General features: G+C 41.9%; 1 protein-coding gene across 8 annotated transcripts in view; it reads right to left on the reverse strand.

Moving 5' to 3' along the window:
• The window catches only part of TNRC6C (trinucleotide repeat containing adaptor 6C), a 297,145-nt gene that overhangs the window by 47,158 nt on the left and 222,376 nt on the right, over window positions 1-27,611 (reverse strand). For 3 of the 8 annotated variants that reach the window (XM_060252966.1, XM_060252963.1, XM_060252970.1), the window contains 11 exons: window positions 25,208-25,417; window positions 24,116-24,285; window positions 15,604-15,684; window positions 14,789-14,846; window positions 14,390-14,535; window positions 10,227-10,400; window positions 8,373-8,519; window positions 6,934-7,053; window positions 3,183-3,266; window positions 2,715-2,946; window positions 753-920 (listed from right to left, as the gene is read on the reverse strand). In XM_060252966.1, coding sequence (XP_060108949.1) covers window positions 753-920; window positions 2,715-2,946; window positions 3,183-3,266; window positions 6,934-7,053; window positions 8,373-8,519; window positions 10,227-10,400; window positions 14,390-14,535; window positions 14,789-14,846; window positions 15,604-15,684; window positions 24,116-24,285; window positions 25,208-25,417 — 1,590 coding nt within the window. The remainder of the gene's footprint in view (window positions 1-752; window positions 921-2,714; window positions 2,947-3,182; window positions 3,267-6,933; window positions 7,054-8,372; window positions 8,520-10,226; window positions 10,401-14,389; window positions 14,536-14,788; window positions 14,847-15,603; window positions 15,685-24,115; window positions 24,286-25,207; window positions 25,418-27,611) is intronic. The other 5 variants (XM_060252968.1, XM_060252965.1, XM_060252964.1 and 2 more) reach the window with 4 other exon arrangements.

A 27,611-nucleotide genomic window follows, 5' to 3' on the forward strand; every position in this document is an offset into this window, starting at 1 on the left:
GGCGCTCTATCCCATGAATGTGAAGCACAGAGACCATGAAGAACATGGAGCAAGTCTCCCGTATGAACAATGCCACCCCTCCCCCCGCCTGCTAGTCCACTATTGGTGAAGGACCAAAAACCTGTGGGGAGCAACCTAGGAGAGAGCTACTGTCTCCCCATCTCGTACCCAAGTTTCAGTCACGCAAACCAGATCAATTTCCTGCCCCAGCAGGAAGTCCTTAGGACTGAGGTCTTATGAGTAATGGATCTGGCGTTGCACAACACCAAGGATGGAGGCGAGTCTTTCCCATTGGCTCCTCTACCTTTATTGGGATGGAACGCAGGCTGGAAGGAGAGCAAGTATTCCTTTATCTTGGTCTCCTTCCCTTATAATTATGCCTGTTCCCACCGCTGTACTTTCCCCTCTCCAAGAGCACTGGAATTCCTTGACCTAATCACGCCATGGAGCCAGTCTTCATACAGCCTCAGATCAGTAGCAAGATATAAGACTTCAATAGAGAAACCTACCACCTGATCCCCAGACTAACCCACTAACTGACTAATCTTCAATTTAATCTAATAATACACTATCTAAAATTGACCCATACCACTAAATATACCATATACATGAATTTCACGTATGAATTTGAGCATTTTGCATGGAATAATTTACATTCAGCAAAAGCATTTTGTCATGGCCACTGAAAATCTTTACTTGAACAAGGAGACATTTTGCTATTATATATTATATGCTTAGTGCATTACACATACCATGCTTGGTAGGATTCTGGTCAAGTGGAGAAGCCGCATTGGAGAGATTATCCATTGAGTTGGGGTGTGTCCACTGAGGAAGGCGAGATTGGGACTGAGAAGTGTCCTTCACTGACAAACTACCAGGAATGTCCATGCTGTTTACATTCATGTTTGGATTCAGTCCAGCTAAGATGAAGTGGACAGGCTGTTATACACACTTAATTCCTATTTCTGTTATTTAATCACACTCCAGTTCTCAGATCTTACAAGCTAACTCTTTGTTTCTACCGATAAGACAACAATTTGTAGTAACTGTGGTTAAAAGCAGAGGAGGAAATCAGAGGAAAATTAAATGTTCCTAAGCCGCAAAACTTACATCACCACACCTTCTGTGACTTAATTACATGTGTTTGGGAAGAAGTAATTTCCTTTTGGCAGTTTTAAACCTACAGTTAATAAGTACCAGTAGGTGATATGGACTCTGGTATTATAGGGACTAGAGAGACAGTATGGGAAATAAGCTATCACTAGGGTGAGTACGAAGTACTGATGTAGGTGCTACAAATACATTGCAACTCAATACTCATTTAGCTCATTATCTTCATAATCAACCACCTTCCAATCCTGCTGTCAGTACAGTGAACTTTAATAGATGATACAAGCAGGTTAACTGTGAGAACTGGAGGGGGAATCATATATTCTCCCCAGTTGTCTTCACCTCTCTTCTGTTCCCCCTGCTTCCTCTCAGGTTGCTCTGGCTACTACTCTTCCTCCTCCCTTGCTAGCTTCTCCACTCACCTTCTATCCTCTTCTTCTCTGTCCCTCTTACTGGTTGCCACTTCTCTTTCCTGGTTCTCCTTCTCCCTTCTCGCCTCCTGAAGTTCCCCAATCCTCCCTACCTCCTATTCCCACACTCCAAATGGGGCTATTATTCCTTCCCTCCCTCCATTTGGTTTACAGCCACTCCAGAACTTATTTGCACAGTGAAATAGAGAAAACCTCTGGTTTCCTTGTGTTAGTCTGAAGAACTTGGTTGAGTGTACAGTATTCAACTCCCATGGTGAGTAAATTGCTCCAGTGAGACCACAAAGTGTGTGCTTCCAAACTATGTTTATTTTGGCTGCTTTGCTTGTGTGTGTGAGAGAGAGAGAGAAAAAGAGAGACAGAGACAGAGTGAAAGTGCAGTCAGCTGCTGGGGGATGAGGGAATGAAGACGGTATTTGGGGAACTGCACTGCTGTATTTTTATTTATTTATTTTAGGGAATGGGAAAGTCTCCTGGCTCCACACCCAAAGTCCCCAGGTATTTTCTGAGTTAGACTTGGCAACCCTAGCTCTGGACAATATACAACATATAATAAAAACATAAAAACTACAAAATAGCATTAACACAGCAGTCTAAAAGTCACAGTGGCAAGAACTGCAATTTCCTCACAGTTCCAGACTGTGAGTATCTCGTGGGTATGGAGGAGAAGTAAAGCAATCTGAGGGAAAGGAGAGCAGGGGATGAAATGAAACAGAAAGCAGTTTAGAAGTATAAATATTTTGCAAGGTAATCTTATGAGATTGCTGAGATTTTAAAAAGTCTCTTGTTTTATTTAACCCTCCACACTATCAACTTGAACTTTTTAATAGAAATTTGGAGTTCCCCTCAGTATGCAAAAACACCTACTATTGTGTTTTTTCTCCTTGGACACAAACAAATGCATTGAGATTCTAGTAATAGTTTTAGTTATACTGTCATCATTTTCTTGGAACCTTTTTTTTTTAAAAAAAGGTGAGAAACTGACTACTTGTTCCAAGTATGGGAAATGCTTACTGATTTTAGTTTGGTGACATCAGCTGCCATAATTATGAAATACAGTACAAACAGAAACCAACATGGTTCAGAAGCAATAATAATTGCTAAGATTCTGGTCAACTGTTACATTACATGCATAATTATCTGCATCTCTTTGACCAAATCCTTAAATCAACATACCAAGGGGGTAAGGAGCAAAGGTGTTCGGTGAAGACTGTTGCTCTTTGGTCTGCAGGTCGGGTAGGCCAGGAGCCTGGGGATGGGGTGAAAAGTTATCCATGGTTGATTTGCCTGCAGAAGGGTGCAAAGATAGGTGTGGAGGGGGTGGCTGCTGCTTCATAAGCAGGGCCTGAGCCAGCTGTCGCTGGTGCTGCTGGATCTGCTGCTGCATGTTATTGATTGTACGTGCAACCTGGCAACAAAAATAAGAATAAGTCAACAAACAAGAGATAGAACAAAGGCTTACCGTTCTTATCATAACTAAGAAAACAAACGATAAAAATGTGAAGCTGAAACCTGTTACTATTTTTTTTTTAATTTTAAATCGCACAACAAAACAGATTGACTTAATGAAACTAACTTGCACCATGTAGCATACTTGATTCCCCAGATTTGTACACTCGGAGCTGAGTCAAAAGATAAACCTACTTGCTGCTCCTGTTGTCTGATGGGTCCGGAAACATTACGCTGAGCCTGTAACATCTGCTGCTGGATTTGTAAACGTTGGTATGCCTGCAGGTTGGAAATAAAGGGTCAAAAGTCACAAAGTGACGATGCCCAAAGCTCTCATAGAAACCACAGTCAATAGTCAAAGATTTTGTTTTCTTGACATTACTAACTACTCTAGAGACTTTCTGAATTATTAATGGTTCCATGGATTTCATAATGCAATCCAGATAAGTCTTCTCTTACAACATCTAAAAACCTTGCATTTACTAACCAACCACCATTAAATGCAGCAACCAGGAACAGCATTAGATACAGAAATTTTTTAAAAAAATGTGTCAAGGGGGTGTTGCCAGATAACCACAATTTCCAAAATTAAACCTCCAACTTCGACATAAGACTCTAATGGACTATATTCAGACTGCAAGATTGGCACATATGCCAAGCCAGATATGGGCACTTGGCATTAATGGCACTCATGGCGCTGAGTCAGAATATCCCTTGCTTGGACTAATACACTGTGGATAATTTCTGCCCACAGGGCCACATGGACTTCAGACTGTGCTGCATCCCTGAGCTGTCCAGCCATCCTGCTGCAGACAACTGCAGTCCTGTCTTCATGGAGACCAGACCAGCAGCAGACCAAGGAGAAGCCATGTTCCTGGAGATTTCAAAACAACAACTACTTTCCTGCTGCAGCCATGATGAGGCTGCGTCTTCACCATGTACAACATTCCAGAGTTCTTGCATCAAGCTTTCGTTATGCAGATATTGATTGCATCAATAGAACTGATGTAACGCTACCACCCTGAGTATCTGCCAAAAAAAGAATCTTCCTACTTCTATTGCGAAACTATGCCTCTCTCAATAGACCGTTGTTGGACTACTCCCATCATCTGTGAGGAACTCCAAAAGGATCTGTTGAGGCTGGGTGAGTGGGCGTCAACGTGGCAGATGAGGTTCAGTGTGGCCAAGTGCAAAGTAAGGCACATTGGGGCCAAGAATCCCAGCTACAAATACAAGTTGATGGGGTGTGAACTGGCAGAGACTGACCAAGAGAGAGATCTTGGGGTCGTGGTAGATAACTCACTGAAAATGTCAAGACAGTGTGCGTTTGCAATAAAAAAGGCCAACGCCATGCTGGGAATTATTAGGAAGGGAATTGAAAACAAATCAGCCAGTATCATAATGCCCCTGTATAAATCGATGGTGCGGTCTCATTTGGAATACTGTGTGCCATTCTGGTCACCGCACCTATAGCATTGGAAAAAGTGCAGAAAAGGGCAACTAGAATGATTAAAGGTTTGGAACACTTTCCCTATGAAGAAAAGTTAAAACGCTTGGGGCTCTTTAGCTTGGAGAAACGTCGACTGCAAGGTGACATGATAGAGGTTTACAAGATAATGCATGGGATGGAGAAGGTAGAGAAAGAAGTACTTTTCTCCCTTTCTCACAATACAAGAACTCGTGGGCATTCAATGAAATTGCTGAGCAGTCGGGTTAGAATGGATAAAAGGAGGTACTTCTTCACCCAAAGGGTGATTAACATGTGGAATTCACTGCCACAGGAGGTGGCAGCAGCTACAAGCATAGCCAGCTTCAAGAGGGGGTTAGATAAAAATATGGAGCAGAGATCCATCAGTGGCTATTAGCCACAGTGTGTATATATATATCTATATAATTTTTTTGGCCACTGTGTGACACAGTGTTGGACTGGATGGGGCCATTGGCCTGATCCAACATGGCTTCTTTTATGTTCTTAATCTCACAGCCATCACCTGCCACTTCCTGCTACTCATCTCCTATGCTTCCCGACCTCTTTTGTCTCCTATTATTCCCCATGAGGTGTCACTATTACCAACCATCAGACCCTAAAGTCCATTCCGGTTTTCTTAGTTTAGTGTATGTTTCTACTCAGAGAAACATTAATCGCTTCCTGAGTTTTATTGTTAAATTTCCTGGGAACCATCAACCTGCCAGGATATCCCATCACGGGATCCTGCCTCAGGTTATGAGTTTGGCTACTTAAGGCAGGCTCCTCTGCCACTCAGGTGTGACTCTTTCCTTGCAGGAACAGCCACCCTCACTTCTGTTCAGTTTGAGCCCCTTATTGTGACACTGGTCGGCTCATGTGTTCCCCTCCCTTCTTCTTCGCTTCCAAAACTCTGCTTCTCTTCTGGACAGGTAATGTATTACCCACCAATGATACACCTGCTAATGCAAACATCCCTATCTTTTTCCTAATTATTTTTCCTAGTTCTGAACTTTGTGCTGAAAGTGTGATTTTTACCTTGTACGATTGAATTTTCTTCTACAAAAATAATTTAGTTTATTTAAATGCTCTTCATTGACTTAGGGATCCTGGGAAGTACTGACCCTGCTATACACAGGTTATCAACTCCATGCAATTTATGCTATCTTGCCCAATTGACTATAATTCCTCAAATTAACTTGAAGAAGGCATTTTGGCTAACAGAAGAGCACAACAAAGGGACCAGCTTTGATTTAACCTTCTACAAACACAGTTGCTCAAGTGCATAGGGATACTGTCATTTAACCTGCCAAGCTAAATGTCTGAATGAGGCATGTGCATGGCTTGCCTGAAACTGCATTACTTAACCTTGGCATGCAAACTAAGTTCGAATCACGTGGCTAATCCATAACCAGGTTTTAAATATTCTGACGTAATTTTTAACTGGATTAAGAAAAAATATAGAGTTAAGCATTATGTCTGCACAAGTCCCTACTCTGAAAGTATCCCAAAAATGAAAGCTACGAAACAAAGAAACAAACAACCCTTTGAATTCACTCCCTCAAGTATTTTCTCCAAAACCATAGTGAGTCTTAAACATAGCATATCTCTTACAATTCTGAGTAATGAGTAAAAGGATGACAGTTTCTGTCCTCTACATGAGATCAAATGAGTAGTAAAATATGAGCTTAACGGGATATCCATGAAAATGATTACTTGCATAAATGAATGGAAATTACCCTCAATTTCTACTGGTGAGAAATCATATATATATAGAAAGTTAATTTTATTAATCATACCAATACACAATAGGAAAAACCCTAGAAATAGAAAACAACCATATGGCAGCATTCTGACAAAACATCATGTGCATGAGACTATAGCTGTGATGTTGAATTTATTTTGTGCTTGCCTTGCTCCTTCCTTTCTCTCCTCCTGTTATGCATGGAGCCAAACTGAATGCTTCCTGGATGAACTGAAGTTTATTTCCTCTTTCCCCACACACAAACCTTAGGAATCCCAGGTGGTTGTGGAGAAGAAACAAAAGTTCAATTTATCAAAGATTTCAGGTTTTCACGGCTGGTAACATCATTAGGGTTTGTAGACTCTTTGGGGATTAAGTGCCGTGTTCTACTGGAGAAGAAGAACTGTAGAAGTAGAACCGTCTGGAAGGAAAACTTTCTCTAGTAGAACACAGCACTTGATCCCGAAAGAGTCTACAAACCCTAATAAAAAGTTCAATTTGTCCAGAGACCTGCATTTGAATGCCACAGCAAACTGAAGCTTGATTCGAGGTTTCCCAAACTTTGCTACTTCCAAGGCATGCAAGAATGACAAGCTGCTTTTGGACCAAAGTGCGACAAACTATTGTTATGACATCTGGATGACGGCATTGTTAGAACTCTTATTTTTGTTTCTCAAGTGAAGATAACAAGTTTTGTGGCTCTAAAGGCATTCAAGTTGGCCTGCATTTTCACTCACCAGCTGCAGCTGATAGAGCTGGTTCAACATCGTCATATGCTGAGGATTAATTGGCGAGGTTAATAGTGCAGGATTGAGACCAATGTTTTTTGCTGCGAACTGCAAAAGCTGTGCTTGAACCTGGAGAAAAGAACACAAGAACTTTCAGTTTTCTGCAATCATATATACTGGCATGGGAGTTTAAACTGTAAGTGATATTTGACAACACACTGTACCTTCCAAAAATATATATTCTGGAATACGGATGGGCATGAACCAACCACAAAGCATGATTCAGGCACAAATTGGGCTGGTTTGTGGTTCGTTTCTGAACCATGCCTCCCACAAACTGTCCCTGAACTTCCTGAACCTCCCATGGAAGGTTCGGAGACGGTTCCTGCCCATTTGTCTCCCCCAGGCTGCAGAGCATCTGAGGAAGCCAAGGGGAGGCAGTTTAAATTGCCTTCCCTCGAAGCTCCAACTGATCCTGTGGGGAGAGGGTTGACCGTTATAGAGGCTCTGCTGTGCTGCCTGCACCGAGCTGGGAAAGCAGCTGGCCCTGCAGGGAGACCTCTCCTCCCAGGATCAGTTGTTCTACGGCTCTACTGCACTGTCTGGTTGAAAATGGGTAGCGCAGCAGAGCCGGCAAAGCAGCCAGTCCTGTGGGGAAACCTCTCCCTGCAGGAGCAACTGTTCTACAGGCCCTGCTGTACTGCCCAGTTGAAACCAGGCAGCCCAGCAGAGCTGAACCTGCAGGGAGAGGTGTCCCTGATCATTCTTTGCTACCAGGCTGGGTGGGGAAAGGAAGAAAGACTGAGGAGAGAGCTCTCCATTGTATCCTATGGGCCCAAAGATTACAATGGAGAGATCAGGCCATGGCTGTGGCATGACCCCAGAGAAGGAGTTTAAAGTTTAAATGGAGAGCTCTTTGGCTGGAGAAAAGAAGGGGGTGGCATTGAAATGCCGCCCTTTCCCTCCCCCAGTCATAATGAACCACAAATCCTTGAACCACGAATTGTTCGTGGATCTGTGATTTTTATTGGTTTGTTGTTTGTTTGGTTTGTGAAATCAAAATGAAACGAACCACCCTTTACTCTGGTTCATGCCCATCCCTATTTCTTAAATTTGGCTATGTTTGTATATAATTTTTGAGATGGGACTATCAACCATTCACTTGGTACAGTAATCTTTTAAAATCAAGGGGCCTTTCCTTTCCCCCTGTTTAAAAGTGTTACATGCAATACACATTAGCTGTCACACAAAAAGTGCTATCACCAGTACCACAAAAATTCTTGAAATGCTTGATTTTCTAGGAGCCCAAAACAAGGAGAAACAGGCTTCCCAGTCACCTCCATAATTTAACTGTTGGTCACCTGGCCTAACTATTTTTTACATGCAACTGGCTGGGGCATTTGGATTTTTGCACCCCTTATTATTGCTTCAACCAAGTTTAGTCTAACCTGAGGGGAGAGAAACTGAGGCACTTGAGCACGAAGACTAGGCTGGGATGAGTTAAGAGGTTGCACTGGCGGTTGCTGCGGCTGTTGCATGGTCCTGGCTTGTGCTGCTCCGCTATTGCCAAACATACCCAGATTGCCACTCGGTATCTGTGGGATGGCAAAGTTAGAGCATACCATTTCTGTCACTGTGGCTGCATTGCCCTCTGACCCCACAGCTCAAGACATCAGCAAATAAGTGATCTCTTACACAGAGTAGCAGTCAGTTCTGTTGATACTGCAGTGAAGATTTAATTTGAAGCCAGACAAACTTACAGCAGTAGCTATATATCCATGTTTACACATCAGTTCTGTACAAATATACGAACGAATCCAAAAGTTTAAATATCTGTTATTGCCCATTCAAACAGCCATGTGGGCAGTTGCTCATAACGCAACTGTGTGGGCCGCAATTTGGTAATTTGTGTATGCTGGTTCCCAAAGGAGTCACTTTCAAACAAGGCATCACAAATTGCCCACTTAAAAAAGGTTAGCAATAATGATGTTGAAATTGGTGGAATGAGGGAGTAGCTACACAAATTGCTTTCCAAATAACTTTATATATATTATTGGTTGCATTGCTAAGTGGCCATCCTTATACATGCGTGTTCAAATGGGTCTAAAGCTGCGCCTCACATGAGACAATCTACAGGCATAGATTGATTTTGCTGTCAAATATATATTTGAGATCTATAGTTCCTCCTCCCTCTTCTCACATGCGAGCAGAAAACTGGACTTTTTAAAATTTTAACCACAAGTCAGAAGATACCTCACGCAGCTATCAACTGAACTCAAATCTACTATATAAACTTGATATCTGGAATCTTTATGTTAGAAATTAGAAGTGCCATGGATCATGATTACTCCAATTTACTGGAAGACTAATGATTTGGCACACAATGTTCACAGGACTGGTTTTATGCTCCAAGTACTGGAACATATGAAATATTCTATATTTCTCTAATAATGGGCACTGACTGTCACCCAGAGAATGAGAACCAAATGTGGTACTTTGACAATGAAAAAATGAGAACAGGTTTAGTCCCATCTGTTATCCAGACACTAGTGACATGAGGGCTCTTATGTAGGGGAAATCTTAAAACAGTGGTTCTCAACCTTCTTAAGTGAGATTACATTTCACTTCACTATATTTTTCGGGATCCATGTATAAAGTAATTCTTTGCTACTTGCCCCCTTCCCAAGATGTAATATAGAAATATTGCATAAACACTGTACACCTTTATATTCTCTTTATCGTGTTTAACATTTACAAAGTATTACTGAGCAATGATCTATATTTCATGGCCATTATACACATTATACAGAGGGCCAGAGGCAAATTCATTGTTGTTGTCAAAACTACTAGGCTCTCATATCCCAACTCTCTTCATTCTTCCTTATTCCCTCCTGATCTTGCAACCCTTCCATGAGAGAGCTGCAACCCCTTTTGGGGTCCTAATCTACATCTTGAGAGACACTGTCTTAAATTACCACCTGCTGAATAGAGCAGGGGAACAAAGTACAATCTCTGAGAGCAGCCTAGGCGTGAGGATAAGGAGGAGGGCCAACAATCAACAAGCGATCCGGAGAAATTATGAGGAAGAGCCGGCAGAAGCAAATTCTACAGGTAGATAACTTGGGTCAATGTGGCATGCAGTACTGTGTTTTTAAAAGCCATAGGTGACAAGTTGATGTTTGAATTTGCAATCATCTATCTACACATGAAGATTTAAATGAAAAACAAGTGCACAAACATTTCCTTGACTAGCAAGTTTGAGAGTGCTGACATTCAGGCACCGTCGCTCAAAGATACCTTACCTGTCTAGAAGAATTCAAGTTTTGCATGCCCAGCCCTGAGGCAATCCCACCCAGGGTCTGATTAGGGAGTGCACTGTTTGAAAGGGGGAGCTTCAGGCTTGGTGAAGGCAAAAATGGTGAAGTAGTGGGCTCTTCCACTAGGCCGCCATCCTGATTGAAAAAAGAAAGGGTGAGCTGTGTGCCGTGTCCAAATGCAGACAGTGCACAAAACAGTGTCCCATGGAAATATAAGTGGAGCGTGGATGAATAAAAGATCAAAATATCATTTAAAAAGGCATGAGAAATACATAAAAGTATGAAGTGGAAGGAAGAAGAAAAAGAGAAACAGAATTAACAAACTGTTTGCTTTGCATTTTGTAAAAGTATAACTAAATTATCATTCTCAGATATGAAAAACAGCAAGACCAAGGAAGGGTGCTTATTTTCAATTTTTTTGAATTGGACAAACTACCCATAATGCAATGCATTGTTCAGACATTACTTCCATGCTTAATTTGCTTCCTCTCTTTCCTATCAGATTACAAAATGAAAAACTAAAGAGACATCTAGTATTTCTGAAAACGTTAGGCCTGACTGCATTTTGGGAGCACAGCATGAAGCAACTGAGCACGTTTACAGAGTCAAGAAGGCTGCAAAATGCAAGAGATTCCATGATTTTTTCTGACACCATGTGTTTTCAATTATCCCTGTTTTAGGACAGGCACAAATCAGCTTTTTGGAAAATGCATTAGTCTTCTGTGCCATCTTCTGTCATGCCACAAAAGACCTCTTTTGATTTTACTGCAGCAGACTAACATATCTACTCAGATGGAATTTATTGAAGAAAAGTGGGAGGGAGAAAAGGAGGATGTCACTAACACATGTGCTGAGTGTTCTAGATCAGGGGTGTCAAACATGTGGCCCAGGGGCCAAATCAGGTCTCTGGAGGGCTCCTATCAAGCAACTGGCTGTCATCTGCTTTCTTATTCCTCTCTCTTGCTTCCTTTGGCATCGCAGCTTGCTTTGCAAGGCTTGCTGAATTGCACAGGAGCTACAGAGCAAAACCTCTAGTTTCTCCATTGGTTGAGGCTCCTCCCTCCCGGTCCCTTGGGGAAGGAGGGAAAGAGCCAGAGCTTCCTTTGCCCAGTTCCCTGGATCTCATGGGAGAGATACAAAGAAAGCACCTTTAAGATTAACGAGTGCTAATGTTTTAAGCATGTTTTTAAAAAAGAAAATCTTTAATCATGTTTTCTGTGTCCTTTATAAAGTTTATATCTCTGCTACCTAATCTTAAATAGATACACACATGGCCCGGCCCAATACAGCAAGATCTCATTTATGTCAGATCCAGCCCTCATAACAAATGAGTTTGAAAGCCCTGCTCTAGACTGTACATCTTGTTTTAGAACAAATGGGAATTCAAGAGACCTCTGTATATGTAACTACGGTTCCATGCATGTCCTCCTATATGCATTTAATGCTTGAAGATGACGCCCATAGATTTATAATACCCCGCCCTTCTCTCTGAATCAGAATCTCAGAGCGGCTCACAATCTCCTTTATCTTCTTCCCCCACAACAGACACCCTGTGAGGTATGTGGGGATGAGAGAGCTCTCACAGAAGCTGCCCTTTCAAGGACAACTCTTGCGAGAGCTATGGCTGACCCAAGGCCATTCCAGCAGCTGCAAGTGGAGGAATGGGGAAGCAAACCCGGTTCTCCCAGATAAGAGTCCACACACTTAACCACTACAACAAACTAGGATCTCTCTACACCAAACTGACTCGCTTGCTGATTTGTCTACTTTTTTTTTTCCTTCAAAGATGGTACAGTTTCCTCTCTGAGAACGCTGCCTGCCATCTATTCCATTTTTTAAAATAATAAAAAAATACAGCTAATGTCTGGAGTTTTGTGCGGCATCAACAAAATATGTGCTCTGGAGAAAACCATAAAGATATGGACAAAGGATTATTGATGTTGCATTCAGTTTATCAGGAAGACCCACAATCAGTAAAAGGAACATCACCACCACCGGCCCAATATTATGTATCAGGGAACTGAACAATGGCTTTGGCCTTTGTGGAGCAGGAGTACTCGTGATGACTAAAAGTTCCCTTTCACAAGTAAATATTCCACAAGTAAAAGCCTGAAGATTTGTGGGGGAAAAAACTACCATATACTTTGCATGTAATTGTAGCTCTAAAAACGCACACTCTCTGTTCAATAGCTTTAAAAACTCACTTTACAACTAATTTACATTATCTAATTTGTATTATCTTCCCTTTCATTCATTTAGAATATTAGCAACTGATAGGGAACATCCCACATCTATAAAAAGGGGTTAAATATTGTTCCATGGCAATCAGACTTAGAAGTCCTAATAAACCATGCTCATGCCCATAGGAGTTTCTTGTGGCTCCCTGCAGAGGCAGTTTCTTTATCTTCAACCAAAGTGATACTCGGTTGAGTTCTGGAAAGTCCTGAGAGAGGATTCTGACATTTTCTAATCATATCCCCAAGGTCTTTCAGCTCAACATGTCTAACATTCTGCAAGTGTATCTGTCATGCTCCACAAACAGCAGCTTGCATGACAGTAACAGGTTCAAGGATTTCTTCTCCCCAGGTCACAAGTTGTTTGCAATCCATCCCTGCCTCTTAAGTGAGAATGATTTTCAGTGCCCTATACTCCCTCTACTTGAGATTCGTTCACTGTGTAAACCGTGCATTAATATATAGTGTATTGCACAATGCCGTTGAGAAGAAAATCACATATGTGTTCCTATCCTGATCATGCCATTCCAGAATCTTTGCTTAAAGCTAAAGTAAATACCAGCATTCACATTCTCAGTGCAAAATATATATTGAATTGAGAAAGATAGCTATCATATAAAAAAAGAATGCCCTGGAAAATGACATTCTTCATGGCAATAAAGGACTTTGCTGTAGGGAACTAATCTGAATGGCTTCAACCCCCTTGAATAATGAGCCATCTTTTAAACACAGTTTTGGGTCATCCCCAGGAAGAGCAATAGATGTGGTCCACAAAATTGCTTCAGACTGGGTAATATTAAAAGAGTCATCTGATGAAGCAAGTCCACAACCTTCATAGTCTGGATTATTTTCAAACCCTTTAAACTGCTCTAAAATACTGCCTGCTCTTAAATGAGTTTAGTCTGAAGAAAGCTATGACAGTTATTCTGGGAAGAGAGGAAAAGTATTGCCATTATCAGAAACATGTGGATTTTCTTCTTAAAACACTTTAAAGATCAAACACCCAGAGCCTACTGGGATTAGGAAGGGTTCAGCCTGGATTTTTGCCTCTCCAGAGTAGTACACATTGTCATGACCAGAGATGGAAATCTGGGTGCTGGAAGGCTCAGTCAGACAGACTCCGTGGATGAATAATACAAGCAAAATTTGAAATCTACCACTGGTATCTGGGGAGTACCAGTCTGACACTAAAGGAGAAGAAAACTAAATGCATTCATCATATTTCATATATACTCCCAGAGCAACACCTATGTGGTTTGGACCATGGTTCACCATTATGTATGTTTATGGCACTTTACACAGTAATCAAACAGGTCTCTACCCCAAGAAAATTACATTTGAAATTCTGATGCTGGGGGAGACAAAAATAGTGGACTTTTGGCTTTATTTATGGTATTACACAGGAATCTGTAGAATACAACACACTATTAACGTCTGCTCTCAGATCACAGCATACCAGAATTTGGGTAATGAGATTTAATCCATACACTGACTGGAGGATTCATGTCTGTGTGGATATGCAATGGCATTTGCTTATGCCTACTTTGTGGCTAAAGGATGAAGCAGGAGAATTTCAAGTTCCTGCTAGCTTTTGTCATTTTATTACCAATGCTGGGGGAGGGGGGGAATTTCTATTGCATAGTGAAGACTGCATGTTCTGCAAATAACTGTAGTTTTGTTTTAATACAGTTCGTATGGTTAATGCCATATGTCCATTCTGTAACAAGCAAGTGAAATCTCAGTCTCTAGGGCAGTAACTACTCTTCTTTTTACAAATACAAAGTAAAGAAGAAAAAGGAACATAAGAGTGAAGCCAAGCAACACATCTATGTTTCTGTTTTAGGGTTAATCTATTAGAAGCTCTTTTTCCTTGCAAATGGAGCAATGACTTTATATGCAGAACGCTGCACCTACCTTGTCTAGGAAGGTGGGGCGGTCCATGGAAGACTCTTTGGAGATTGGTGGTGGGCGGCAGCCAAGGGGTTTGGTGACCATTCCATTGTAGTCAGCCACTCCCATTCCACGCTTGTCCATTTCCACCTTCTTTTCTAGCAGAGCACCTGCAAATAGTAAAAATGTAAAAGATGTCTCGGACTCAGGATAAAACGGCTATTGCCTATTGGTACTTCTATCATTCTGCTCCCACTGCTGCTTCTATTATATTTCTAAGTCAAAATCTAGACTGCAGTGTGCTTTTAAAGTACTAACTGAGGCAATGATAATAATTCACAACCAACTACCATTTTTTTATAAAATGCTGTTGGGAAAATATACTGATTTTATTACAACGGATCAACCCTCATAAACACTTACTCATGGCCTGATCAAGATTCATATTGTTACTCTTCAAGGCCTCTTCTGCTGGCTCTCTCTGGAGAAATGAGAAGGTTTGTTCGTAAGAAATGTAATACGAGCTTTACGACAACTGTAAAAAAAAACATTCCTAAAGGACAAGTTAAAATTATTTTAGATTTAACTCAGGCACTGTAATTTTGCAAAGAGATCAATCAGAAATGCAAAAAAGAAAGGACCCCCCCCCATTTTGAATCAGCTAGAATTTCTAGACTTCAAGGTTTGGGAGCATCTTAACTCCATTCTTACAGGGGGGTTAATTCTATTCTTTTCTACTCTTGTCAGTGTTTTTATTTGAAAGAGGACTGTGCTCCAGAGCCTTTGATAGAAAGTTGATGTACAGAAATTAACAGGTAAAGCTTTACATGGCACAGAAATAAACATAATTACATACTGCAATCTGTATAGCAAACTCCTGGCTCACCAACATTTGGGCAGAGTGGACTTGCATTAATGTGCAGATTCCATCTCTGCCATGTGACATCAGGCAAGTTCTATCCCAATCCAACTAGAAATTGGGAACAGTGACGTACCTCACTGTGACAGGAAGATTTGTGTAGGCTCAACGTTTTTGCTTCCATGATCATAATATGCTATTTATATATTACTGATGAACCAAAGTACTCTACTTTATCTAGATAATAATCTTAGATAGCTAATAGGAAGAAATTTAAGAAAAAGAAACTCAAAAAAGAAGTTATGTTCTCTCTATCTGAATAATCTGCAGAAGGGAAGGGCAAAAACACAGGTTATGCAAGAATATGAATTTTACTCACTGGGAAGCCCATGTCTGTGAGCTGTTTTATCAGACGGTTCATGATCCAGGCCTCATCTTGCTTACTAGATGTCTTCATGCCCTATATTAATTCATTGAAGGGGAAAATTGGGAAAACTATTAAATTTCAGTTTTACAGCAGTGAGGCATTAAACCCACAGGAAGGCTCTCCTAACTTATACAGTATGTTACTTTAGGTTACATTTGCATACATTCTTAATAACATTTTAATGTGTCTTAATATTTAGAATGGGGTGGCAAAACTTGCTTAACATAAGAGCCACACGGAATAAACACCAGCTGTTTGAGGCATGCAAGACACGAATGTCAGATGTAGATATGTAGGCAGGCAGGCAGGCAGGCAGGCAGGCAGGCAGGCAGGAAGGAAGGAAGGAAGGAAGGAAGGAAGGAAGGAAGGAAGGAAGGAAGGAAGGGACTTGTCTTGGCCGTAGTATGTGTGAAAAGGATCTAGGAGTCTTACTGGATCATACCCTGAACATGAGTCAGCAGTGTGATGTTGTAGCTAAAAAGGCAAATTCAATTTTGGGCTGTATCAACAGAAGTATAGTGTCCAGATCATGTGAAGTGATGCTATTGCTTTCTTTGCTCTGATTAGACCTCACCTAGAGTATTGTGTTCAGTTTTGGGCACCACAATTTAAGAAGGATATAGACAAGCTCGAACGTGTCCAAAAGAGGGTGATGAAGATGGTGAGGGGCCTGGAGACCAAGTCCTACGAGGAAAGGTTGAAGGAGCTGGGTATGTTTAGCCTGGAGAGGAGACAACTGAGAGGTGATATGATCATAGGATTGCCAAGTCCAACTCAAGAAATATCTGGGGAGTTTTGGGGTGGAGCCAGGAGCAAGGTTGTGACAAGCATCACTGAACTCCAAAGGGAGTTCTGGCCATCACATTTAAAGGGTCCACAGTTCTTTTAGTTTTAAAACAATTTTATTTAGTAACGTATGGTAACAATATCTATTTCTTGCATCATTAATAATTCTTTTTATCTATCCCATATATTACTTTCTAACCACCCCTCCCCCATCACTTGACACCCGCCAGTGTTATTTACTTAAAATACTAATATTTAAAGGTACCCTTAACTAATAAAAACAAAAATTAATATCCTTCTTTCTTCTAATACTTAATCATTATCAAGAATTGTCCAATGTCTTTTTATTTTCCACTCTTTTTCTACTTATCTTCTGAACTTTTTCCACTCCATCTTAAAAACTTCTAAATCATAGTCTCTTAAAGTTCTTGTTAATTTGTCCATTTCACTCCATGTCATAACTTTTACAATCCAATCCCATTTCTCTGGTATTTTTTCTTGCTTCCACAACTGCGCACACAATATTCTCGCAGCTGAAAGCAAGTACCAAATTATAGTTCTATCTTCTTTTGGAAATTTTTCCACTTGTAATCCCAACAGAAAAGTCTCTGCAACTTTTTAAAATTCATATCCCAAGACCCTAGAAATTTCTTGTTGAATCATCTGCCAATACTTTTTTGCTCTTTCACAAGTCCACCACATATGGTAGAAAGAACCTTCATATTTTTTATATTTCCAACATCTATCTGGCATCTTATTGTTCATCTTTGCCAACTTTTTAGGAGTCATATACCATCTATACATCATTTTAAAACAATTTTCCTTAATACTATGACATGTCGAAAGCTTAATAGAATTTTTCCACAAATAAAGGGTCCACAGTTCTTTTAAATGCCTTCCAATTTGGTGCAGTGGTTAAGTGTGTGGACTCTTATCTGGGAGAACCAGGTTTGATTCCCCACTTGCAGCTGCTGGAATGGCCTTGGTTCAGCCATAGCTTTTGCAGAGTTGTCCTTGAAAGGGCAGATTCTGGGAGAGCTCTCTCAGCTCCACCCACCTCACAGGGTGTCTGTTGTGGGCGGAGGAGATATAGGAGATTGTAAACTGCTCCGAGTCTCTGATTCAGAGAGAAGCGTGTGGTATAAAACTGCAGTCTTCTTCCTTCCATAGGAAATAATGGACAGGTGCACCTTCTTTGGAGGCTCATAGAATTGGACCCCCTGGTCCAATCTTTTTGAAACTTGGAGGGTGTTTTGAGGAGAGGCATCAGATGCTATGCTGCAAAGGTGGTGTCTCTACCTCAAAAACAGCCCCCCAGGGCCCCAGATACCCGCGGATCAATTTTCCATTATACCCCATGTGAATTGGTCTCTATAGGGAATAATGGAGTGCCCAGCAGACATTTCCCTTCCCCCACCGCATTCTGATGACCCTGAAGTGGGGGGAGGGCCTCCAAACCGAAGGATCCCCTGTCCTCATCTGAGGATTGGCAACCCTATATGATCAGCACCTTCAAGTACTTGAAGGGCTCTCATGTAGAGCAGTGGCCCCCAACCTTTTTGGCAACAGGGACCAGTTTTGTGGAAGACAATTTTTTCACAGACTGGTGGGGGTGGAGGTGCTGGGGTTTCTGCTGTCCCAGGCTGCCCCAAGCCCACACTCCATCCCTGCCACCTCCATGGGGATCTTTAAATAAGGAGTAGGTGAAGGTCTCTGCCTCACTCCACGGCCTGGTTGCTAACAGGGCATGGACCGGTACCAGTCTGCGGCCCAGGGGTTGGGGACCCTTGATGTAGAGGATGGTGCAGGATTGTTTTCTGTTGCCTCAGAAGGTCGGACCAACCCAATGCGTTGAAATTAAATCAAAAGTGTTTCTGGCTGAACGTTAGGAAGAACTTCCTGACAGAGCAGTTCCTCAGTGGAATGTACTTCCTTGGAAGGTGTTGGGCTCCCTTTTCCTTGGAGGTTTTGAAACACAGGCTTGATGGCCATCTGACAGCAATGCTGATTCTGTGAATTAGGCAGATCGTGAGAAGGAGAGTGGGAAGGGTTGCATCAATGCCTAGTTCTCATTGCCCTTTTTTATACGCCCAAGGAAATACTGATCCTGAGGTTTTTGCCATCTTCTGGACATGAAACCGGGGTCACTGGGGATGTATGTGTGTGGGAGGAAGGAAGGAAGGAAAATATATGGGGGAGGAAGAGATGGAAAGAAAGCAATGTTAGCTGTAAATTCATTCTCACCCGTCAGCTGGCTTGGCGAACTGATTTAAAGAGAGAAATGCCTTCTCTAAGCCAGCTGATAGGATAGTGGGGGCTTTGAGAGCCACAGAATGGGTGTGAAAGAACCACATGTGGCTCTTGAGCTGCAGTTTGGCCACCCCTGATTTTGAATATATGTTTGAATATATTTCCTTTCCAAGAAGAATAAATATATCTTATACAATTCTCAAATAACCAGGCAAGAAAGATGTACACAGCAAAGAAATAATCCATCTTGCAAACTAAATAGCATTATCCCAACCGTTAACAAGTAAAACTTAACAGAAAGATTCCACCTGTCTGAAAATTAGGTGTGTCACTCGCCAGGTGAGGGTGGGGGCTCCCCTGCTTTGTGGGCTCCATCTCACAGCTGACTGGCTGGCCAGTGGGGGAAACCATGTCCCCAGATGTCCTTGCAGAATGTTAGCGATGTGATGACATCACTTCCAGAAGTGACATCATTGTGTCAGCAATGTTGAAATAATGCTCTACTTTTTGGGGGGAAATTCTATAGTCCGTAGCCATTTTTACTATGGAATTTTGCCCCAAAAGTAGAGCATCATCCCAGTGTCGCCAATGTGATGATGTCTCTTCTGGAAGTGACATCAGCATGTCCCCAATGTCCCTGCTCACCCTGGAATGTCCCCCCAATCCCTCCACCGGCAGGAGGAAGACACCTGGTACCCCAATTGTAAACCAAAAACTGAGCACAGCCTTTCCTCTTTGCTGTTAATGATGGGGGAAGGAGGAAACGAAATTAAAACTGGCCTTTTAAATTTCATATAAATATCCTCATTTTAAAACCAGAGGTACTACACTGTCTCTCTCTCTCACACACACAAACAGAGGCTTTCCACTTTATCGAGATAGTTTAGGTAAGAATACTTTCCTTTGGATGCTTTTTGGATTGCCTATTCCGGCTATTGTGTTTTATTTTCACTACATGCATTTAGGATGTATTTTGATATGGACTTTCCATGATTATAAGTTAAGACATTTATAACAAAAATACATTTAAGAATGCTGAAAAGTTTGTTTTGTGACTTTGTTTTATGCCTAACTCCTTCCTCACCTGCAGATTGGCAACAATGGTTCCCCAGGAGGAAATGGCTGGTCTGGAGGGTGGTGTCTATGGCATTGCACCTGTCTGAGGTACTCCTCCTCCTCAAACTCCACCCCTCAAATCTCCAGGAATTTCCCAACCTGGAGTTGGCAACCGAATCTCCTTCTCAGCTAACCATCAACCTTCCTTTATCTGCTCCTCTGACTTCAGCTTTCCATCTCCTCCCCCTTCCTTGCAGCTTCTACCTGGGAAAAGGACCATCTTTCTCCACAGTGAGGACCAAAGCAGTTTACATCATTCTCCTCTCCCCCTTTTGATCTACATAACAACCCTATAAGGTAGGTTAGGCTGAAAGTCTGTGACTGATCCAAAACCACCTAGTCAGCTTCCACAACAAGAACCTTGATTCTGGCAGACCCTGCTCTGAAGCGCTAACTCCCATGCCACACTGGCTGTCATGGAGGGTCTGCTGCTGAACAGTAGCAAGCAGCCAGGCCTAGTGTAGCCAACCTCCAGGTGGAAACTGGAGGAAAAAAGCGCAAGGCTCAGTGTAGTGAACCCCTCCTTATTGCATCAATTGCTGAAATAATACAGTTCAATAAAACCAATGAGCTCCACTTCAGACATTTCCAATTCTTTACTGATAGCACCAGGCTAAAAGCAGGTATAGATGTAGGATCTTCCCAAATTAAGGGGACAATCCATCTCTCCTCAAATAACAATACACAATATTTCAATATGAAATCAGCACGAGTTCAGCAGCAACTCAAGAATTTAACAGCAGCAGTAGCCAGTTTAACAGTAACTATGTAAAACTGAAAATGTAATAACTGCTATAAAACTGAAATGTAACAGTATATAATTTCAGCGATTGATGATGATGAAGAAGATATTGGATTTATATCCCGCCCTCCACTCTGAAGAGTCTCAGAGCGGCTCACAATCTCCTTTACCTTCCTTCCCCACAACAGACACCCTGAGAGGTGGGTGGGGCTGGAGAGGGCTCTCACAGCAGCTGCCCTTTCAAGTTCAATCTCTGCCAGAGCTATGGCTGACTCAAGGCCATTCCAAGCAGGTGCAAGTGGAGAAGTGGGGAATCAAACCCGGTTCTCCCAGATAAGAGTGTGCACACTTAACCACTACACCAAACTGGCTCTTCCTGGATTGATGCAATAAGGAGGTGCTCACTACACAGATCCTTATGCCTTTTCCCCTCCAGTTTCCACATCCGTGTGATTTTGTTGGTTGCATAACCTCCAGGTGGAGCCTGAAGATCTCCTGGTATCACAACTGAACTCCAAACAACAGATCTCTCCCCTCGAGAAAATAACTGCTTTGGAGGGTGGACTCTATGGCATTATATTCAGCTGAGGCCTCTTCCCTTCCCAAACTCTGGCTTCCATAGATTCCCCCACAAAATCTCCAGAAATTTCCCACCAACCAGGAGCTGGCAACCCTAGTCAGGACTGGTCCCAAAGGCCAGTTCTCACTCAAAAGCCAAAATAGGCTAAAACTAAAGCCCATAGAACAGGTTTGGAGAGACTTGGAAACTTATATCTGGCAATTAATCAGAACATATCTGACTACATATGTAATAGTAGGAGGGGATTTTAATATCAAATTGGGAAGGGATGATAAGGCCTTACATAATGAGTAAGATGTTTGCCCCCCAAGTTCAGAAACGCCTTATTTGCCTTATGCAAGATTATCCAAAGATATGAAGAGCAATTATGCAGGATTTCTCTTAGCTTGTATGGCCAGTGTGCTGAATCTAAAAATCGTAAATGGCTCCCATGCAAATAATCACCCCTGGCTTGGAAAGGGCCTCCTTCCCCCACATTTTACTGAAAGAACCAATCTTGGTTGCCTAGCAACAATCACTGCCTAGTAGGTTCCCTGTGGCCCAATCTGTCCTGGAGCTGGAGGGTGGGTTTACTCTTTGAGAGACATGTGGCTCAGCCAAAGGGAGAGTTGGTGAGTTTTCCCAATACGGTTAGGTTTTTATATATATAGGAAGGATATGTACATATATTCTTAAGACATATATTTTAACATATGTTCAATAAAACCAAATTATATACATTCAACATATTAAAATGTAACATACAAGGCACTTTCTCAGGAGTAAGTCCCACTGAATAACATGACATACTTCTGAGTAGATCTGCTTAGGATTGCTTCCACAAAGCTAAGGTTCCTTTTAGCGTGATACAATGTTTTCTGTCTGCAGTATTATCTGCTTTTCAATGAGACCAACAACATATATGGTTAGCTAAGGGAGAAGGCCTTTGAAATGGCTTGCACAGTGGTTCTCGAACATGAGGTAATAACTCCCTCAAAGGTGAGTGGCAAGATCAAGGAAGAGAAAAAACAAATGAGCTGGGAGAAGAGGCTCTGAGAGGTCTGATGGCAAATTTCAATCTGGCTCTGCATTGTGTGCAAAATGGCCACAAAATACAATCTATTGCTCAGGAGTGTAAATACAAAAAATGAGCAATAAAATATCAGTGTATTCAATATTAACTGATGGGAGGTTCCTGTGTCTTTTGCTGGGGAGGGGGAAAGTAGTGTGGAGCTACTTTGCAAGTAGGTCCAAAAGTTCAGTAAATTTAGAAGTTGGTCCGACTTGCAAACATTTGAGAAGAGCTGGTCCTGCATTCTTGTGATCATGAGTATATATATAAAAGAATGGGAGCTCAACATCATGTACATTAATGTCTTTAGAATACCTTGAAAAATGTTACTGTATAAGGCAGTTAAGGTAGTTATGAGAGAAAATATATATGATTGAATAATGCTGGGTAGGAAAAATGTAAGAGTAAGAGTTTAAGACAGGGGTGTCAAACATGTGGTCCAGGGGCCAAATCAGGCCACCAGAAGGCTCCTATTAGGCCTCCAAGCAATTGGCTGTCATCTGCTTCCTTCTCCCTCTCTCTTGCTTCCTCCTGCATCACAGCTTGCTTTGATAGGCTTGCTCAATCGCACAGGAGCTACAGAGCAAAACCTCTGTTTTCTCCATTAGCTGAGGCTCCTCCCCTCAGGAGGAAGTGGAAGGAGGGAGAGCTTGCTTTGCCAGGCTCTCTCAATCGCGCAGCAGAGCTACTGAGCCAACCCTCTCTTTCTTCTATTGGCTGAGACTCCTCTCTCTCCTGGTCCCCTGGGAAAGGAAGGAAAGAGCCATAGCTTCCTTTGCCCAGTTCCCTGGATCCCATGGGAGAGATAAAGAAAGCACCTTTAAGACCAATGAGAGCTAATGTTTTAAGCATGCTTTATTTTTTTTAAAAAAACAAACAAACAACGACTGTGCCTATCTGTGTCCTTTATAAAGTTTATATCTCTGCTACCTGGCATTACATTTTCTGACACACATGGCCCAGCCCAATAAGGTCTCATTTATGTCAGATCCGGCCTTCATAAGAAATGAGTTCGACACCCCTGATTTTAAGAGTTAGATAAAGGCAAGGCCTAATCTAAGCTGCTCTCCCTGTACAGGCAGGAAAAGAACTAAAGAGTGTGGCTCCCCAAGGCAAGAGACTGGAAGTTGGAAAAAAAAATGGCTCTGCCTCCCTATTTGGACATTAGGAAACACTGGTCAAAATGTCCTCCACCTCAGAAGAAGAATGCCCTTTAAATCTGTCACAGTGAACTGCAGGTAGTTCTCCTTCCAGGTAATCATTAGAAGAAGATAATACACTATTTTTCATGTAAAAGCACTAATGAAGATTATACAGTTCTGGTGGAAAACTGTAGCTTCTTCACTGCTATTAGAACTCCTGCCTAGTGCTTCAAATAGGCCCCATTACTGGATTAACATCTCCAGAGGTCAATCATCCTAATTACCTCTACACTGCTAAAGGGGTTTAGTCACAAGAGACAAAACTATTAGTTTTCTGATGTCCAAGTTAGCACATAAAACCCTTCAATCAGAGACGACTTGTTTCCAGAACAACACAGCACAAAGATGCAGTCAGCAACCTGACACACAATATGGTCTGCAATAGCAGGAGCCCCATTATTGTCTTGGAGATCTTGAAGTTCGATCTGCTAAGATACCTTTGCACAGATGGTGAAATACTACAATACAATCAGGATTGGGAAGCAGGGGAAATCTAACTTCAGGGCCAAGACCATATCTCAGTTCTACCAAGAAGTCAGGCATGGCTGGGTGCACCAGAGAATCCTGTTTACTTCTGGGTTGCCAACACCTGGCACAAACAATCAAACCAAGTTGTAGAACCTACTGGGTCCATCTGTTGCGTTTAGGGCTTTCTTTCACAAAATAACTTGATAAAAACATATAAAAGTATATTAAACACTTGACTTCCTATCTTAAATAATAGTTTGCCATCCTACCTTTTGAAGTCCTTTCTTCGGGGCATTCCCCCAGGAGCTACAAGAGGAATTGCTCTCCTGTGAAGCAGTATTATTCCACATATCTCCTTCTTCATCTTCCCACTGACTTGTACTGAGATTTACTTCATCTCCACCACTGCCCCAGCCTTCTTGCATAGAAGATTTAGAAGCTGAGAGAAAATGGAAGATTTCAGTTTGATATTCTAGATTTCAGTATGGACGTATCTGCAAAGCTGCATGGTTTTCTGCTATATAAAGAAGGGCAAAGAAGTTATGCCTGAAAGGTTATTGGTTTTGTTTTTTTTAAAAAAATCTATCAATAAGTATTAAAGTCATAACACTAACAGTAAACAATAAAGGCATTAACACAGAGACCTCAGTTAAGAACAATATGAACCTGCAGATAAGACTTCTGATAAAGGTCTCAATTGACAGCTAGGTTCATATGTATGAATGTAGCTGGTCAGCTATCCTGGTCCTAGGCCATTCAGATTTTTATAGCAGTAGAAAAGAGCAAGGGTCCAGCAGGATCTTGAAGACAAACACGATTTGTGGCACCGTATGAGTACCTTAAGAAGTGAGCAGTGACTCACCAAAGCTCATATGCTGCCATATATTTTGTTATTCTTTAAGGTGCTCCTGGACTCTTGCTCTTTTCTACTGCTACAAACAAACCAACATGACTACTCATCTAGATATTTATAGGTCATACTTTGAATTGCGTCCACAAACTGAGAGGAAATCAGTGAAGAACTCTGAACACAGGAGAAATGTGCTCACAGCCTCTGTTAACAGCTTGCCCACTGTTTGCAGCACCAGATGAAATTTGTGACTTGGGAGAGCAGCTCCCTGTATAAATATATTGCAGTATTCAAGCTGTAGCTGATGTACCGACAGAACTAGTTAACAGGGTCCTATCAGCTATGCAAAACCTAACAGATTTCCTGAGCTGCAAACCTGGTATTTCAGGCACAATGTGATCTAGATGTTGGTCTGCCTTTGGCCTTCCAAGCTATAACATGAATAGGACAACAAAAGGAACATAAATTAAATTGCCAGGCTTGTCCTCTCCACCCAGCCAAGATAATTCACCTGGTTTGCACAGTGCTGGGGCAGCAGTTGGTGCGCTCGCTCTTCCATATGATCCTGCTGACTCAGCAGAATTATCTCCCCACCCTGTACCACTGCTGGGGGGCTTCCCCCATGCTGAAGTGCCATTATCAACTGCAGCAGAAGGAGAGGAAGGCTCTCCCCATGAAGCTTCAGGCTTTGCGTGGACAGCAGGCATCTCGCCCCAGCCTGCTGAAATCAGAAACACCATGGTTAGAAACAAACTTTTACAAAATTCACTTCTACTTACAGCATTAAAAAAAACACACTATGAGCAACTTGTGGACATAAAGTAAATGGTGCAGAAATGACTTAATTAGTTATATAAGGCAGACTGATTTGATTTGCCTTTCTAGAAAGAATCTCTGTGGCATTGTCAAGTTCCCACTTTCTTTAAATATTTTACTTATTGCAAACATTGTTATTCCACAGCGGTGTTTGCTTTGCTTCATACTAAGTAACAGCAGGGTCTGCAGATGATTTCTGATAATCGAGTCCCAAGCATCACCATGGCCCCCAAACCAAAACATTTAATTACAGTAAGAACCAAAGTAGATTAATGTATGCATTGATAACAGGCAAATTTATTGTAAAAGCGAATTGAAATGAAGCCAACGATGCACAGAAATAATGGTTTTATTCATCCATGTACTGAGAGCTGATGTAATGTAGCAGCTGATAGACTAAGTTACGAATCAGGAAGTCTCCAGTTTCAATCTTGCCTCTGCCATGAACTCACCAGGTAGTCTCAGGCAAGCTACTCTCTTCACAGCAATTTGCAAAATACTAATCTATGTACTAGGTTGTTGTAACTAGGAAGTATTAGCCTACTCAGGAGTAAAGGCTGTCTAAGGGCCAGAGTCTTCTTTGAGAGTACTGAAGAGTACACCAAGAGAGTCAGAAAGAGGATGTGGCAGGAAGAAGGAAAATAAAAAGCCAGAAAAGACGGGAGGGAGGAGGGATGGCTGACTGACAAGGGTAGGAAGTAAGGTAGATGGTAAGGCCTTGGGCACTGGAGGTCAGAAGGGACAAAGGAAGCAACATTCCTCACAATTGTATTCATAGCCTCTGTTAATAGCTTGCCCACTGTTTTCAGCACCAGATGAAATTTGTGACTTGGGAGAACATCAAGATACTCTCTGGGGGCCTACTTGTCTCAAAGCCTAATCTTAGGGTAAGGGTGCAGTGGCTAGTAGAAGCAATTATAGAATCCTGGACAGGAACTAGGCACAAGACCAGAGCCTTGAGGGAGATAGATGATATCCTACATGTTCATGTGACGGAACTTTTCAACTGCAGAATTCTGTTGAACGAAGCACAGATTTCAGCAATTTGTATTTTCATTGAGCACAGCAAACAAACATCATTATGGTTACAGAGACAGATTGAAAGCACACAAATGTCTAATGAAAACTGAGTAGTGAGCTTAACAGAACTTCCTGAGATCAATGCTTGGTTTGACATTTCACTTATGCCTCAATGCTAGAAGAAGCGGCAGAAATCATGTAAAAAACAAAAATGTGAAAACTACCTGAATGTGCACGATTCATCTATTCAACCTGACAAAGAATAGATATAAATCACCAATTGCCAATTGGTAACTTTTCACAATGTGCACTAACCACTTGTTGGGCTGGCGAGGAGAAACTTACTTTACATCAGTTCTACAATAAGGTGATTACCTGTATAGAATCTGGGTAGTGAGCTAGTTTCAGGAGGGTAGCTGTGTTGGTCTGCACTAGAAGACCAAGATTCAAGTACAATTTCTCCACTGTTGCAGTACAATAGCATTCTCAAATATTTCCTGTTTCTCACCTTCCATAGAAAACTTACATTTGCGCTGCCTGGTTTTCTTCACTGTTCTGCTAAAAAGGTATGAATGTTCCATATTACATTCTCATACCCAGACAGATCAAGATAGGTAGCCATGTTAGTCTGTCTTTAGCAGAAGATATGAGCAAGAGACCAACAGCACCTAAAGAAGTGAATGACTCTCAAAAATTTGTACCCTGCCACAAATTTTGTTAGGAGAGCCAGTTTGGTGTAGTGGTTAAGTGTGCGGACTCTTATCTGGGAGAACTGGGTTTGATTCCCCACTCCTCCACTTGTACCTGCTGGAATGGCCTTGGGTCAGCCATAGCTCTGGCAGAGGTTGTCCTTGAAAGGGCAGCTGCTGTGAGAGCCCTCTCCAGCCCCACCCACCTCACAGGGTGTCTGTTGTGGGGGAGGAAGATAAAGGAGATTGTGAGCCGCTCTGAGACTCTTCGGAGTGGAGGGCGGGATATAAATCCAATATCATCATTAGTCTTTAAGGTGCAACTGGACGTATACCCAGACAGAAAAGTATCTGCAGAATAATCTGTTTTGGCCCACTCCACCTTTGTAA

Source organism: Heteronotia binoei, chromosome 13 (genome assembly GCF_032191835.1).
Source record: "Heteronotia binoei isolate CCM8104 ecotype False Entrance Well chromosome 13, APGP_CSIRO_Hbin_v1, whole genome shotgun sequence".
In the NCBI taxonomy this organism is placed as follows: domain Eukaryota; kingdom Metazoa; phylum Chordata; class Lepidosauria; order Squamata; family Gekkonidae; genus Heteronotia; species Heteronotia binoei.